The following is a 17,542-nucleotide window of genomic DNA, read 5'->3' as shown; positions in this document are numbered from 1 at the left end:
AAACATTTTTTTTCTTCTTATACACACAAAATAAGCTTCCTAAAGCTTTCTTTTGGGTGTGAGGGGTTAACTTGTAAGTAGTCTAAAAAATTTCCTTTAACGTGACTTATTCTTCTGACTTCCAGATGACTTTGCCCTGGGGTACACTTTCCAGCCTCCGACTCCAGTGTAGGTCCCAGAGTGATGATGGGCCCATCATGTGGGTCAGGCCAGGAGAGCAGATGATCCCTACAGCAGACATGCCAAAGTCACCCTTCAAAAGACGACGGTAAACACTGGTTTTTCTCAGATAAGCAAAAGCCCCTTTTTAGTTGATTGCTTATAGAAATAATTGAGAGTTGAGCAGCTTGAAAACCATTTTTTCTGACTTATTTAAAGAGCTATCTTAAGTAAATCTCTTGTCAATTCCTTAGTCCAGTTCACTCATTACACAGATACCAGAGTGAGGCATCCTTTTAAAAATAAAAAAAATCCTTCTGTTCTTTAAACTTGGGTCCTAATTGCCTGCGAGATAAATGTCCAAACTCCTTTGTGTGGTTGATAAGGTTCTGTTATCATCTGGCCCTGACAGTATTTCTTCTAGGTGTATCTGCTTTTAATCTGGTCCGGTCACACTGAATTCAGTTTCTAAACCATGGTCTTTCACATCTGTGTGCTTTTGCCTTGCTCTTTTTACTTGGAGTAGCATCCCTTCATCATCTTCCTTTCTACCTGATATACTCTTAATGAATTTTCAAAACTCAACTTGGATGTCACTTCCTTTGTGAAGCTTTTCTTTGTTCCCTTAAACAATTGGTCATTCCCTTTTCTGTGCTCACACATCATTCTGTTCGTTAATGATCTGTTTACAAATTTTTTGTTTTTTACTATAAATTTTAACCTTTTTAAGGACAGTCTAATTCTTCATAGCACGTAGCAAGTGATCAGTGTTCTCTGAGTAAAACCAGTGATGTATAGTAATTCATATTGGCCTAACATATTTTTTGTTTGAAGCAAAATTTGTTTAAAACAAACGTAGATTAACTTACTTTAGAACTATGAGAACAAATCTCATTTAATGAGACTGAACATGGCATATATTTGCTTAGATTATGGAAATAGGAACTCAAAATTAAGGTCCCCAAAATGAGTTTTAACAGATTAGCTTTAGACCTTACCTTAAAACTAAAAGAAAAGCAATACTAGATTTAAGTATGGATAACCTTAGTACTTGGCGATAATTATGAAAATAGTTTATAAAAACTATAAATGTGAGGTGGTAGCATGATAGAACATGGCAATAAACCAAAACTTCTGCACATTGCTAAACCACAGTTTTTGTGCCTCATAATGATGAATTTTGATATTCTAAATTCTAAAGTATTATATATTTATTTATTTTAGAAAGATTTATTCTATAATCTTTCCCCAAAGGAAATGATTGGTTTCCTGATTGGTAGAAACTTAAAAAACAAACATCAGATAACAGAAAAAAAGTAAAAAGGCAAAAAATATCTATAATCCCACTCATTTAGGCATGTTAACCTTTAAATTTTGGTCTATATTCACTCATAAATTTTCTTTGTACGCCGATGAATTCCTTCTTTACATGATGATTACTTTAAAATGTGTCTTATTAAGATGCAGCCATATCATCATTTCTAAATAACTATGTAGTTTTGACTGTATGGTTGTATCAAGATTTATTTTACCAATTCTTTATTAATGTAAATTGTTTCTGTTTTTTAGTATATTGATAAATGGTATTTTGATAAACATGACAGTGGTGTGCTGGAGCCAGTTTATACCAGCTCATAGGGCCATTGTTAGCCTCACAATTCCACGCTGAGTGAGGTCACGTGAATAGCTTGAAATTGGCCATGTTGGGAGTATTTGTACCACAGAAATAAGCAAATCAGCTAGTAGGTTGGTACGAAAGTAATTGCAGTTTCGGACTGTGAGTTTTAAATCATTTTAACTAGGCTCAAACACTCTTTGTTAGTCAAAATAGGAACCATTACAGTCAGCAACAGCTGTACAACCACCTACAATGTACAATAACCAACGAGAAATAAGTTTGTTTATTTCTGTAGCATAAAAATCCATGCTTTGGGATCAGCAAACACTTGGAAAGCATTTTCTGCCTCATGCTGGTTGTGGAAGCATTTTCCCTGCAAAAAGTTGTCAGGATGCCTGAAAAAGTGGTAGTTGGTTGGCAAGAGGTCAGGTAAATATGGCAGATGAGGCAAAACTTCGATAGCCTAATTCATTCAATTTTTGAAGTGTTGGTTGTGAGACGGGCGGTCAGGCATTGTCGTAGAGAAGAATTGGGCCCTTTCTGTTGACCAGTGCCAGCTGCCTGCATTGCAGTTTTCTGTGCATCTCATCAATTTGCTGAGCATACTTTTCAGAAGTAATGATTTTGCTAGGATTCAAAAAGCTGTAGTGGATCAGACCGACAACAGACCACCAGTGACCATCACCTTTTTTTGGTGCAAGTTTGGCTTTGGGAAGTGCTTTGGAGCTTCTTCGCAGTCCAACAGTGAGCTGGTTGTCACCAGTTGTATAAAATCCACTTTTCATCACACATCACAGTCCAATCGAGAAATGGTTCATTGTTGTGTAGAATAAGAGAAGATGAGACTTCAAAGGGACGCTTTTTTTGATTTGCAGTTAACTCATGAGGCATCCACTTAGTGGGCTTTTTCATCTTTCCAACTTGCTTCAAATGCCAAACAACCATAGAATGGTCGAGGTTGAGTTCTTCGGCAACTTCTTGTGTGAGGATCAGCTCTGATGATTCTTTCAGTTGGTTGCTGTCACCTTCAAATGGCCAGCCACAGTGCTTCTCATCTTCTAGGCTCTCATCTTCTTTGCAAAAACCCCTTGAACCACCACTGCACTGTATGTACGTTTCTAGTTCCTGGGCCACATGTGTTGTTGATGCTGCGAGTTGTCTCTGCTGCTTTACGACTCATTTTGAACTCGAATAAGAAAATTGCTCAAATGTGCTTTTTGTCTAACATCATTTCTATAGTCTAAAATAAATATAAAGCAAACAGTAAGCAATAAGTCTTTAGCAAAACATAAAGCAAGAAATGCACATTAAAATGATATACAACATAATCACATTTATTTAAGAATGTATTCCAGTATTAAATGGCAGGTTTCAACAATGAAAACTGCAATTACTTTTGCACCAACCTAATGCAAATCAGCCATCTCCCCCACTAAAGCCAATTACTAAACATTTATGGTACATCATTGTGGCTGGCTGGTTGGTTGATAGGTAGGTAGGTAGGTAGATATTTTTTGTGTATATGCATGTTTATTTTCTTGGTAGAAATTGCTAAAGGCTCAAAGTATATACACATTTCTAAATGACTTCCAGAAATGTACCAATTTATATTTCTACCCAATAGTAAGATAGTACCCTTTCCCCTATGCCCTCCACTAACATTCTCTTTTTTCATCTGATTGGACAAAAATGTTATTTTAATTTGCCTTTTTGAGGGGTTTGAATTTCTTCTTCTGTGATTCCCTTTTAATTTTCTTTACTTATATTTCCATTGGGATGTTGTTTCTTTTCTCTTTAGTCACAGAAAGTTTTATTCATATGTTGTCAGATACATCTTTTCCTCTGAGATTTCTTTCTTAGTGGCAAATTTAGAAAGGCCTTCTCTCATTTAGTGTTACAAAATACTCACATTTTCTCCTAGTTACATATGTGATTTCAGTATTATGTATTTAACCTGGTGTTGATTTCAGTATAGAGGGAGAGATTGTTTAACATTCTTTCCAAGTAATTAGACAGTTGTACCCACATTGTTTATTTAACAATTTATTATTTCTCCACTAATCTGAGGTACTATCAAATTTAATTTCTATTGGGATTAAATATTCTTAAGAGAGCCATCAAAAGCAGTTTGAATTAGAGTGAATAAATCAGAACTTAAACAGTAATGTCATCTTTATGTGTTATTGACAATGTCCTGTTGCTGAAAATGATGAAATCAATGCGGAAGCTGTTTAGTTATCAAGGGCACTGCAAATGAAGATGATCTTTAAATTTATGAACTCTAGAGTTAAAGAAATATATGCACAGGGTTTTAAAACATCAAACAGTATGGGGGGGCGGTTATAATTAAAACAAAATCCTGGCTACCTTTTCCTCTAGATGAAAACACCTTTTTTTCACCAGAGGCAAAAATGTTTTCTGTTTTTAATGCCCTTTTTGTTTTAAGGCTTTGACAGGAAATTTGTCAATTTCATGGTATACTGGGTAGGGATTCCTTCCTTTTGGGATTTTCCAGATAGTTAAATGACTCTTACTCTAGCCTTTTCCTCCCCCTTGTACTTTTTGTCAACTGTGCTTATACATTGTTGAGGTTAATTCATATTCTGTTTTAAAACTGTAATTAGGCTCTATATGCTTTGTCAAGAGCAGTATTCTAAAATTTGAAAGTCAGTAAATGGCATTTAAAATAATATGGGTAGTAAGTTTACTGGAGGCTAAAATTCGTATTCTAAGGTTCAAGTGGTTTGTTGTCACTCAAAGGAATAATAAACAAAAGGATCTTTCTTTTCTATATTTCACCTAGATACTGAAAATCATGCCACATTTTAGTTTGGTTCATATTTGGATCTTGCTGGTTAGTTTTGAATTGTTCGGTTTTTCTTGTTTCTGATGGCCTTTTTTGAGGGGATACTACTGTACACTTTTGACCATATTTCTAATATCTTCTGTTCTTTCTGTTGTTTAAGATTTGGCTTCCCAGGTAGCTCAGACAGTAAAGAATCTGCTTGCAAAGCAGGAGACCTGTAATACCTGGATTGGGAAGATCCCCTAGAGAAGGGAATGGCAGCCCACTCCAGTATTCTTGCCTGGAGAATTTCATGAACAGCGGAGCCTGGTGGGACTACAGTCCAATGGGGTTACAAAGACTTTTTTCTAAAATCACACTAACTTTCTACATGGCTTTGGCTACTGCTGCTTTTTGGCTTTTTTTTTTTTTTTTAAATATAGCTTCTTTGAGGGAGAATGTTGTTAGTTAATTGCATTCTTTGCTTTTATCATACCTTCAAGAATCCAGAATTTCAACCATACTGTCTGGTCTAACACATCACTTTTTACCTGGAAATCTTTTGGAGCTCTGTGTTTTTTTTCCCTCAATGTGAAAAGCTTATTTCACAGTTACCTACCTAGTAGTTCCCATTTAATGTTTTTCTACCTAAACTTATGGTTGTCTTCTTTCTGGGTTTATTTCTTTTTCTGCTTGATGACATACTCATTATATTCTAAGAAAAGGAAGGTATTGAGTGATCATAATGTCTGAAAATTTCTTTTTCTGTTGTTAAATATGATCTGTAGTTTAGCTGGAGTCTAGAAGATGTATTTTCCTTAGGATTTTTTAACATTGCCCCAATGTCTTCTGGTATCTAATATTGTTTATGAGAAGTCTTAATTCCAGTGTCATTATTGTTCCTTTGTAAGTAACCTGTTTTCTTTTCCTCTCCTGGGAGCTTAATTTCACAATGACACATCTTTGCTTGGGTTTTTAATTCCTATTCTTACATTTTAATCCTTTTTGTTGTTTGGTGGGTTCCTTAAACTTAAAAATTCATGTCTTTTTTGATTTCTGGAAATTTTTCTTGCTTAGTTGCTTCAGTAATCTTTTCATTTCTCTATTATTTCTTTCCGTTGTTGCTTGTAACCAAAACCAATGGTTTTGGAAACTGCTGTTGGTTGAATAGATCTCCCAGTTTGATTAGCTTCATATTTCTTATTATCTTTCTGCTTTCGATTTTGGGACATTTACTTGACATTTGTCTTCTGACAAAATTCTTAAATTTCAGTGTTGTTTATTTTGTTGTTTTTCAGGCTGCTGTAGACTGTCTTCACATATCTGGTGATTCTTGGTTTACTTGTTTCTATTTAGAAATAAAGCATTGGGCTTACTGGGCATTCTTTTTGTATTTCAGTAAGGTTTGTCAATAGGTAGGTTTCACTTTAGAGTTAACAGGCATAGAAGTGGACATTAAAGGATATGTCCAAATGCCAGAGGATTATGTGAGTGTATATAGTAAGTTCAGTGTGTTTAGAGAAGAACATGCAGGTATTTTTGGCTGAAAGTTTATCAGAATGGTTTTGGTTACAAGCAACAAAATTGATTCAAACTGGTTCATAAAGTAAAATGTTGTCTTGTATTTTAGGAAGTTCAGAGAGGTTGACTCTAGGCCCATATAGTCAGTGGTTCAGTGTTGTCATCAAGAAACAAGGTCTTTTCCTTTTTTCTCCTCTGTCATTCTCTCTACCTAGGCTTTGTATTTACAGTGGCTTCCATTACAGTTGTTGCTGAATGGTGATAGCAGTTCTAGGTATACATCTGGATCTGGTTATACCTAAAAAAAAGAAAAGAGTGTTTTCTTTACTACTTTCTTAGGAGCCAGGGAGCTTCCCAAAAGTCTTAGCAGATTTCCTGTCGTATTGCTAGCCAGAATCGGTTTGTGCTTATTCCTGTATCATTCACTGGCAAGGGGAATGAACTTAACATAGTTTGCCAGAGTTCATCAGGATCCATCTCTGGAACTTGTGAATGAGGGTAGGGACAGAGAGACCTAATAAAAATTAAGAGTTCTTTCAAAGAAATTAAGGTGAGAGATAAATGCTGGTGGGTCACCTACATTGCCTTCTGTATGAGTTTAAATACCTGACCAAATTTCTGCCACAGGAGTGACAGCTGACAGGTTTAATTTGCAGAATTTCACTTTATTTGCTCTTTTTTCAACTGTACTTCCTTTCTGTCCATTATCCTTATTTTACTAGCCTTTTTAGCTGCCATTCCCTTCTTGTTTAGTCTAGGCTTGTGGCTTTCTCAGCTCAGTTTCATTAGTCCAAAAAGTTTTAATCATTTTTCATCTTCCAGAAATGTGTTGATGGTGTTCATTTACTGATTTATTTTCTTTGTTGCTTCGCATTCATTCCTTTACTGTCACCTTTAGATTATTATATTTAGAAGGTTTTGAGCACACAAAAAAGGAGAAGATAATATAATAAACTCTCATGTATTGAATAGCAACAGTTACCAATTCATAGCCAGTTCTGTTTCATCTATAATCCCATCCATTCCTCCACTTCTCTTCCCCACCCTTACTACATTAGCTTGAAGTCTTTTACTTCCATTTTCATGTGGAAGCAGATGTAGATGCTCAGGTTGCCTTCTTCAGTTAAGTCTAGTAGAATGCTTTGAGACTTAAAAATGACTCCAGGTACAAGAAACATACAGCCTTGAATTGTGAATCAAATTTTCTGTTACTAGGCAACTAATCTTTTGGTAATTTCTTATTTCATATTGCAGTATAGCCAATTAAAAATGTTGTGATTGTTTCAGGTGGACAGCAAAGTGACTCAGCTATACATACACATGGGTCCATTCTCCCCTAAACTCCTCTTTCATCCAGCTTGCCCCAAAACATTGAGCAGAGTTCCCTGTGCTATATATTGTAGGTCCTCATTGATTATCCATTTTAAATAGAGCAGTATATACATGCTACAGAGCTATATATATTTGTCTATTTATAGTGTTTGTATATTCAAACACCGCATTTGTGCCAGGTCAGGATAACAGCTGTCATATTATCATGACATCATGACTGAGAAAAGGAGGTCACCCCATTCAGCATTACATTATGGCATGTCAGATGCTGATGATCGAAATTGCTGAACCTTCTCAGCCCTCATTTAAGATTTGGTATTTTAGTAGATTTATTTGTCTTACTGCTGTTAATTTTTTATGTTGCTGCTTTCTTCTCCCTCATTATTTTGAAACCAAATTGACTACAGATCAATGAATGAAATTAAAAATCTCCAGTACCTACCTCGGACCAGTGAACCCCGGGAAGTCCTCTTTGAAGATAGGACAAGAGCTCATGCTGATCATGTAGGTCAGGGGTTTGACTGGCAGAGTACGGCTGCTGTTGGGGTTTTGAAAGCTGTACAGTTTGGTGAATGGTAAGTTAATGGAACTCAATTGCAAGATTGAGTCCACATTTTCTTAAGGCAGCATTAACCAATTTGAAAAGTCGCGAACAGTTTTAATTGTGGTAAAATACACATAACAAAATGAAAATGAAAATCCTAACAATTTTTAATTTTAATGTTTGTAGTAATATTAAGTATATTCACATTGTTGTAAAACAAATCTCTAGTAGAACTTTTTCATCTTGCAGAACTGTAACTCTATACCTTTTATTCAATAACTCCCCTTTCTCCTCTCCCCCAGTTCCTGGCGAACATCACTCTATGAATTTGACCACTTTAAATACGTCATATAAATGGAATCAAACAGTTATTGTCTTTTTGTGATTGATTTCAGTTAGCATTGTATCCTCAAGGTTCATCCATATGGTACCGCGTGTCATAATTTCCTTCCTTTTAAAGGCTGAATAGTACTTCATTATATGTATATGCTATGTTTTGTTTGTCCATTTGTCTGTCAGTGGACACTTGGGTCGCATCCACCTTTTGGCTGTTATAAACAAACATCTTTTCATGGCCGTGCTTTCATTCTTTTGGGTATATACCCAGAAGTGGAATTGCTAGGTCATATAGTAACCCACTTCAGTGTTCTTGCCTGGAGAATCCCAGGGACGGGGGAGCCTGGTGGGCTGCCGTCTATGGGGTCGCACAGAGTCGGACACGACTGAAGCGACTTGGCAGCATAGTAATTCTGTTTTTAATTTTGGGAGCAACTGCTATACTGGCTTTCTTACAGGTTGCACCCTTTTACACTCAGGGCCTGGTTTTAACAAGGCTCAGAACATATTTAAAAGCTGTATTTTACTTTGTTTTTCATATTTATGCCTTTAGGGTCTTCAATATTGTTGTAGAGTTTGGTTTGATCTTTAGAATTAGAGTTCAATCACAGGTTGACAGTAATATTTTAAGTTAAAGATTATTTTTTTTCCTACTCTATGCTTTGAAAACTGGAACGTGTGGTATTTATGTCTGAGATGTATTCTGGAATTTGTGGTATTTGTGTCTGAGATGTATTCTGTCCATTTCTTTCTGTCAAGATGATGATGTCCGGTGGCATGGAGATGGTGGGGCAAAGTGGTTAGATGATTTAGTCATTAAAGTTTAAGTTTTATAACAACTAATTTTAATTTTTTAAAAATCACTTTATTGATGTTTTATTTTTTTAAGTTGATGAAAGAAACAAATGTATACTTTGTCCTTAGGTCTTATGCATCTATTTCTTTGCTAGTGTAGCAGTTCCAGGAACAGGAAGATTGAAATTGTCATCATTTTCCATTATGAGATGCTTGTTTCTAAAACTTAATTTTGTCAATCTTAGGAGTGACCAACCTCGCATAACCAAAGATGTGATTTGTTTTCATGCTGAGGATTTTACTGATGTTGTACAGAGACTTCAGTTAGACCTTCATGAACCTCCAGTTTCCCAGGTAAGAACTTTTGCTTTTTCTTTGCTCTTTGAGTGAGATCTTAGAAATTAAGTATCTGTACTTATTTAATTGTGCATTTTACCTTTTAGTTGGATACATGGTATAGTGAATTTAATTTCATTTTAAAAGCTGTTTGTGGAGGATGTTGAAAATCATTAAAATGGAGCTTCCCAAGAAAAATGCTTAGGGTCTCCCTTCAGTCATTGGGATGCCAGGTGGGACTGAGGAGAGGACCCAGGATGCTCAGTTTGGGCCATGAGCAGTCTCAGCTGTTAACCAGATTGCACTGTGTGCCCTCACCTACAAAAGGCTGGAAGACAGTGAAAGAAACAGATAAATGTTGCTCTGGCATGGGGCAAAGAATATTGATATTTAGTTGCATTTTGAATTATTTAATGATTCTGTAGGCCAGTCCTAATTTTAATCTGTACTTTATTACTAGAAAAGTAATAACATATGAGGAAAAATGTATCTTAGGAATTGTAGTAAATTGTATATTGTATAGTATTGTTTGGCTTTAATTTGAACCTACTGTTTTCCTGTGCTGATTATTTTATTTGACTTAATCTTTGCATATTTTACTTTAAAATCTCATGAAACTTTTTTCCCTTTTTCAGTGTGTGCAGTGGGTGGATGAAGCAAAACTAAACCAAATGAGGCGGGAAGGCATTCGTTATGCTCGAATTCAGCTGTGTGACAATGATATCTACTTCATCCCTAGAAATGTCATTCATCAGTTCAAAACAGTGTCAGCAGTGTGCAGCTTAGCCTGGCATATAAGGCTTAAACAGTACCACCCTGTTGTGGATGCCTCTCAAAACACAGAAGGCAGTTCTAATGTGGACTGTGATTTAACTGGAAAGCAAGAATTAGAAGTTGACTCCCAGTGTGTGAGGATAAAAACTGAATCTGAGGAAACATGCACAGAGACGCAGCTTTTGACAACTGCTTCATCGTCCTTCCCACCTTCATCTGAACTTAATCTACAGCAAGATCAGATGACTCAGTCTATTCCAGTTTTAAAGGTGGAAAGTAGACTGGACTCTGACCAGCAACACAGTCTACAGGAACATTCAAGCACTCCTGTGTGATATGTACATATTCAAACACATTTTTTAACTTTTTTAAATTTTGATGTGAAGTTATAGTTTTATAACTGGCTTAAGTTAAGTTTTATTGGAGAAATCTTGCCTATAATTCTATAAAGAGAAATGACATTCCACAAATGTCAAGCATATCTTTTTTACACAGATTATGCAAAGTTAAGAGTTGTATCTTATCCCGTTAGTACAGTATGTAATAGTGGGTCTGCTGCTACTTTCTGTTTTAAGGTGTGAGGTAACAATTCAATCTCTTCTTCAAATCAAAATGAGAATTCTCTGGAATAACAGATTCTTATTTGGTAAATTAATTCACTTCCTTTAATTTTATCTTGACTTGTCTCTTGCCATTTTTGCTGTTTTTATGATAGGAGATCAGATTTATGATTTAGTACTTGTGCTTTTATGGCACAGATCCAATTTCTACAGTAAAAATGGCATAGGTTGCAGGAAAGAGGTCCTGCATCTTGTACATGGGCAAGTCATGTATTTAGTTTCAACCATAAAGAGCAGGTAGTTTCTAAGGAATTCAGTGGCTCTCTGATTTCTTAACAAAAGAGAAAGCACAGCACTTTCTGATCCAAACTGTTTTTTTTTTTTTTGGTATCTGTTATTTAAAGCCCAGTGGATATTTCAATTAAAAATATCTAAAGATGAATAGTCCTTGGTCATTCATTCTCCATGGTTCATTAATCTCTTCTAGAATACTTGGTAACTATGGAAGATATTTTGGGTAAAAGAGATAATGTTGACATGATACTCTATATTGTTCTGCTTCCTAGCATCCTCACATTCTGTGTGGACACTTTTGCTTCCTAAACTGATCATGAGTATCAAACTTATAGAATGATATCTATCTTTCAGATGAGGCTGCCATATTTTGTGCATGAAACTTAGGAAAAACTATTTTTGTCACCTAGCATCAACCTCTTCATGATAAAGATCTATTGACACCTGGGTTTATTTATTATTGCTCTGTGTTGCTACTGTCTAATAAAGAATATGGCACTAGACTTCATCCTAGAGTTTCAGGTAGCCTAATCCTTATTAGTGCCTGAGTATTTAACAGTTTTTTTTCTGAACAGGCACAATTCATATAGCTAGTAGTCTTAACTTTCTGTTATTTTAGAATGTTAATGTGATACACATTTCACTTTCTCTTAGTTAATAATATGATAGGCCTTTTGCTTATTAAAGGAAGAGTACTCCCCACATCTAAGACCAGATTCTTGTATCTACCTGGTTATAGTGCAATTTGGAGATTTTTTTTTCCTGGAGAGTGAGATTTGGAATATTTACATTAACATAGGCAAAAAAAGATGCTGCTTCATTATGTCTGTCACCATGAAAACATAGCTGCATCTTTTGAAATACAAATATGAATTTTCTCTAAAATATTCTGAAATAGGTTAAATCTTATATAAATATTACTTTGTGCAATATTGTTGTGTAGTTAAACGCATATTAGCAAAGTATAGGGGTCACTGTGTAAACCGATAGAAAAGTAACCATCAGCAAATACTGCAGTGATTAGTTAGAATCTGTATTATTCCTTATATATATGTATATGTATGTATTCTCTGTTACAAAGGATGAAGACAAATAGAGAAACATTTCAGTGTAAACCATTTATGAATTGGAAGTGATGTTGGTTTTAGTTATCTTTGTAAATAAGGTAATTAGAATGGTATGAAGAGTAATGTGATTATTGCAGGGGTGTTTCGAAATCCTGGGTATAAATTTTAGGGTGAATTCTAGTTTATCAAGACTAGTTTTTAAGGGACCTGCCTTTGAGGGTGTTTTTTGTTATTTTAGGGGGAGGGGGTGAATCACTGAGTATGTGGGTTTGGGTTATTTCTTGTTTTTGTTTTACTGTCCAGAAGAATTTCATAGAGCTTTACCAGGCTGTGCAAAGTAAAATTCTTCTCAGGCAACATTTGCTTTTCAAAATAATCATGAAGAACAAGGTTGTTAAAGTGAAAACTTTTTATTTTTTTCTTGTCTTCCAAGATCCGATTTCCCCATCTCCCACTTGCCATCCAGCAGATGCCATCTGTCATCTAAGCTGGTCATTGCTAATAAACAAGGAGACTGTCTCCTGACAGCCAGCACTGTGTATAATCACTCAGGAACCAGCGGATCTGCAAAGACCTACAATCAAAAACAAATCCCCATTTTCTTTTTATAAAACATTCTACCCTCAACTCCAATATGAAAACAGTATAAAGATGTTTAAAATCATGTACTAATAAATTCATTGTATGTTAGAACTGCAATAGAACCGAGAGAGAAACATTTAGCTAGTAATGTATCTGGAAACTGAATGTCCTATGTGAGTATTAGATTTTAATAGCATGCTTTAAAGACTGATGAATATACAAGCGCAAGTTTTGAGTTTGTTACTGCTTTAAAGCTGTATCCTAGTTTAGCGATACAAATGATAGCAACTTTTCTAAAATTAAATTATTTGGTTTGGTGGAGTGAGGCATGGAACAATCTGGCGTCTTCTGATTTGTAAAGTAGTGATGGCAGTGAAGTTGTAACTGAAGTTTAAGCTGATCTTCCTTTTTGGTATATTATCCGTTGTGCCAACTCTTTTGAGATTACTTGCAGAATGTGGCTATAAGTTTTAGTATTTTGTGGAGCAGAGGGATATTTTTTAAATGTTCTTATGGAAAAGGATCCAGTAAATAAGTATTCTTAACTTAGTAATTAGAATGATTTTATGGTATTCACTAATCAGGAGAAAAGTCTTCCCCTTGCCCCAGAAGTCATACTGTAATTACCAGGATATACTCAGAGTAGGATTATGATTCAAAGAAGTAGCCCAAATTCATAAAGCAATAATAATAAAAACTACAGATCTGCTTTCCCCTCCAAAGTTTTAACTTTACAAATAAATTCCTCGGCTTGATTGTACTTTTAATTTGCTAATTTAATACTTAGGATTTGTTTCACTGGTACTTTATTATTAATACTTCAAATTAAAGACATTTGGAAGGTCCCCTTTCCCCTTAGAGACAGCTGGAATAACGACTAATATTAAAAGCTCTTGTAGGGGGAAAAAGGAGCTTATCAAATAAAATTATTTACTAAACTAAACCTTAGGAAAAGATGTTTTGCATCAGTCTTAATAGGCAAAAAGTTCATGCTTAGTGACTGGAGAGATTTTTGCTTATAGCTTTTCCCTCTATAAATACTATCTAGAATGAAAGCTAATTTAGGAACAAGACTAACATTCAAAAAACCCTTAGTGCATATATTTTTAATTATTATTAGCTCATTATTAGATCATTTATTTTCATCTGTATTTGCCATTAAAATTTATTTGCATTTATATCTTTAGAATAATTGAGTTTGTGTCTGTTTTATCATTGCTACAAGTTTTATAAAAAGAACCTTTCACTAGTACATGCCAGAGGTTCATATTTCTGCTAAGTATTATTTTTTTAAAAACAGATTGTCGCTGTATTTATTGGTCATGCAGTAAGTAGAGGAAATGTACAAGACAGATGTTTTTCTTTAGCACATGGACCTATCCTCATCCTGAAAGTTTGTTGCTTTAAAAGCAAGTATCTCTCCATAAATATTATGGCCTTCCATTTTCTTCATACATCTTTTAGGATTCACTTGTGCATGTAGTTGAGACCAATGTCTCTTAATATAGCACTTTTCAATTCTCTCTAAAAAACTTATGTACTACTATCACATGTTGTAAATTTTCATGTAATAGTGTTTTCTGTGACTAAACTCCATTTTGATTGGCAGCTAAGACTTTTTTTTCCTGTGGCTTTAATTTATCTAAGAGGTCTTTGCATATAGATGAAATGTATAATTTGCCTGGCGGACTATTTGCGTTTTGTGGCCTTAGTTTGTTTATTGACATTAATGAGTGTTTTAAAAAGGTTTTTAATGAATAGTCTTAAATCTAAATTTGTGTGAATAATAATCCTTTTAACACAGTGCTTTTTTGTAGCTGTCTAAGTGTGTTAAATTGTTAAGCTATTTCTTTGTAAAATAGGACAATGGAATGCATAGTTTTTTTTTTTTCCTGTAAAGTATTTTTTTAATAAACAAAGTCTGATTTGTCCTTTACTGATGTTTCATGACAAAATGAATAGCACATATGAATTCTAGCTACCTGGAACCTGTTTTTAAAGTATTTATCCCTCTCTCCTCTGTTTTCTATTATTTTGTACTATTTTAGAAAATCTTGACTTTTTAAGGAAAAGGTTATAGATGCCAGGGTAAAATTTCATCCATATCAAGAGGCAGTTAGTTTGTGGGGAAGAAGGAAAACTATGCTTGGCATTGTGGCAGTTAACCCTCTTACCGCAAAAATTGTTTCATATCTGAGAGAACAATCTTAAATTTTTGATCTGGGGTGTTGATATTTTTGAAAGTGCATGCAGTGTTAGACGTTTCAGATGTCATTGCTGTATTAAGTGACATAACTCAGTGGTTTTTTTCCTCATCAGTTCTTATTTGTGTGAACTTCTCATTAATTAAGGTACCTTTCCTAAGCACTGATAGCCCTTATGATTAGGAAAGGAAAAGGAAAGGAACTGATGTTTTTTGAGTAACTATTGAGAAGGGGACGACAGAGGATGAGATGGTTGGATGGCGACACCGACTCAATGGACATGGGTTTGGGTGGACTCCAGGAGTTGGTGATGGACAGGGAGGCCTGGCGTGCTGTGGTTCATGGGGTCGCAAAGAGTCGGACACGACTGAGCGACTTAACTGAACATTTAATCCTCACAGCCTTGAGTAGGAAGGTAACAATACAGTCTCCATAATACAGGTGAGAAAACAGGCTGTTAGACCGAATAAATTACCTGAAGTTAAATAGTGGGAGCAGGCATTTGAATGCAGTTGTGGGCTCAAAGCCCATGCTTTGCTCAGTAAGAGCCTTAGGGAGTATTGTAACTTTGTAGATGGGGCTCCTGAAGGACAATTTGCTACTTACTAGTTTTCCCTGATTGCAGTTCTTGAAGGAACTCCCCCTAAAGCCTCTTTGTGTGCTAATAAAGTAAAATGCTTAATTAGTTTACTGTAACTTACCTCTTAAAGCAAATATATACAAAAAATGACTTTTTGATTAGTCATTCTTCCCGTGCTTTTCTTTAATCAGACATTCTTGAAACCCAACAGAACTTTTAGCTGTAAGGACGGGAAAAGCTGTCACGAAGCAAAAGCAGAAAGGAAACCACTGCCAATGTGTGGAATATAGAAATAAGACTGGGTAAAATGATTTTATTCTGTGGGAGTTACTTTTATCCTGGTCGATTTTCCTCACCGGTGAAACAGGGATAGTAACTTCCATTTATGTCGATTTGCTAGCTAATCTAAAATTAGCTAGCAAACATTTACAACTGCCCATCTAAGGCTTTCTAGACTGGTCTAATTATTATCTCATTAGCTTTAAATGGACCCAAATGCTACCATTGCTGGCCAAGCAAGGACACTGCTTCAACTGAGGTTAGAATCACCGTTAGAGGTCAGTGTTCCATTAATGGCCAAAAAAAAAAAAAAAAAGGAAAGCAGCTTACTTAAAACCTTAACCCATTCTTACATATTCATTTGAGGTGGCAACCATTCCTTTCTCCTGACCTCTGTCAGCCTGCTTGAACTCTTAACCTACAAACAGTTCTTCCCCTTGCTACCTGCCCCTATCCTAATTGGGAAAGTGCCTTGGAACTGTCCTTAAGCCTTGGCCCCTCTCTTTATTTACCCTTGAGCACCCAGAAAGATGAAGTCCTAGAGCAGTTGAGAGGCGGGAGAGATTTAATAAGCCGCAGCTTGTCAGGTCTTTCGTTCCAGAACAGCGTAAATTCACGAAAACATTTGTTCCTTCAGCAAAGGTTGAGAAACTTTAGGCCAGGCTCGTGCCAGACCCTAGTTTCTGACCTCATGGAGCCCCCAGCCTACTGAGGAAGGCCGACAGTAAATAATGAAGCACAAAGAAATATAAAACACAAGGAAAGACGAGTGTTGGCAAAGAAACGAACAGGGAACTATTGAAATATCTGGACCGACCTCCTTTAGATGGATGGCTGGGAAGTCATTTCTGAAGAAGTGGCCTGAAGGGTGATCTGAGGGAGCTGCTCAGGGCCTATACCGCCGCGGTGTAGCTCCCCAGCTCCTGGGTCCCGAAGCCTGGCGGAGGCTCAGCGGGAAGGACCCGGGCCGGGGGCGGAGCCAACTTCACTGCAAACCCCGGAAAGCGGAAGCTGCAGCCCGGCTGCACCGTGGTCTGCGGAGCTGCTGCTTCCCAGGTCTGGGTCGGCTGAGTCACGGCCCGGCCCGGCCTAGCGAGGACGCGTGTCCGCCGCCCCGAAGCAGCTGCCACCGGACCTTGGGACCTCTGCACTTGACTTTTCCGGCCGGGCACAAAACCTTCGGCCGTTGCCGTAGCGGCTGGCAGTCTAGCGAATACCCCCTTCACTTTTTATCGCCCTCCTTTCTCAGTTCATTGTTTGGTTATTTTAGGGTCAGTCCGATGACCCTATAGGTCGGGCTTGGAGGGCGCCGGCTCTCTGGCGGCAGACTGCCCTCGTCTGGGCACTGGGCAGCCGGCTGCCTCCGAGGCTGGGGCGGCCTCCGCGGTCTCCATGGTAACGGCCCGGCCGGCGTCTCTGCCTCGGGGGGAAGATGCGGCCTGCCGGGTCCGCCGCCTCGCCCCCGGCCTCACGGGCGGGCCGGGGCCACTGAGAAGGAAGGTCCCGGCCGCCGGACGGCGGGGCTTTGGTCACCAGGTGAGTGCAGGACCTTGGAGAGAGGCGGAGGTAGGGTGCGGGTCAACTCCAGCGACCTTCCCTCCTCTCCTGCTTTCCTGCATCCCTAAACACACCCGCACAAAATCTCTCCGAGAGGCTCCGGTCTCCGCTGCGCCAGAGGGTTTTTTTGTTTTGTTTTGTTTTGTATGCTTTTGTTTTTGGTTTTTTTCCTGGCAGTCAGCCGGAGAACGAGACGGCCAGCAGCTTATGGAGAGGCTG

General features: G+C 37.1%; 2 protein-coding genes and 1 long non-coding RNA gene across 6 annotated transcripts in view; 2 read left to right on the top strand and 1 right to left on the bottom strand.

Moving 5' to 3' along the window:
* RSBN1 (round spermatid basic protein 1) overlaps positions 1-14,639 on the top strand; it is a 43,250-nt gene extending 28,611 nt beyond the window's left edge. The window contains exons 5-8 of one of the 3 annotated variants that reach the window (XR_015160716.1): positions 126-268; positions 7,823-7,990; positions 9,336-9,444; positions 10,062-11,202. Coding sequence is in view for 1 of the 3 variants with exons in the window: in XM_086391953.1 (XP_086248079.1) it covers positions 126-268; positions 7,823-7,990; positions 9,336-9,444; positions 10,062-10,535 (894 nt within the window). In the remaining 2 variants the exon portion in view is untranslated. Of the gene's footprint in view, positions 1-125; positions 269-7,822; positions 7,991-9,335; positions 9,445-10,061 lie in introns of all 3 variants that reach the window. The other 2 variants (XR_015160717.1, XM_086391953.1) reach the window with 2 other exon arrangements.
* Positions 2,043-17,175, bottom strand: LOC147376089 (uncharacterized). Of its 2 annotated transcripts, none has more exons than XR_015160736.1 (2): positions 16,584-16,765; positions 2,043-3,017 (listed from the first exon to the last, which is right to left on the bottom strand). It is a non-coding gene; the product is annotated as an uncharacterized LOC147376089 (long non-coding RNA). The 2 variants fall into 2 exon arrangements; XR_015160735.1 differs by lacking the exon at positions 2,043-3,017 and adding an exon at positions 12,516-12,695 and having other exon boundaries at positions 16,584-17,175.
* PHTF1 (putative homeodomain transcription factor 1) overlaps positions 16,755-17,542 on the top strand; it is a 73,877-nt gene continuing 73,089 nt past the window's right edge. The window contains exon 1 of the mRNA XM_086391956.1: positions 16,755-17,302. The gene's annotated coding sequence lies outside the window, so the exon portion shown is untranslated. The remainder of the gene's footprint in view (positions 17,303-17,542) is intronic.

Source organism: Bos grunniens, chromosome 3 (genome assembly GCF_055505025.1).
Source record: "Bos grunniens cultivar Pamir isolate PY7600 chromosome 3, Bosgru_T2T1.0, whole genome shotgun sequence".
NCBI classification, from domain to species: domain Eukaryota; kingdom Metazoa; phylum Chordata; class Mammalia; order Artiodactyla; family Bovidae; genus Bos; species Bos grunniens.
Note: the sequence above shows the minus strand (reverse complement) of the source record. Positions and strands in the feature narration are given on the sequence as shown.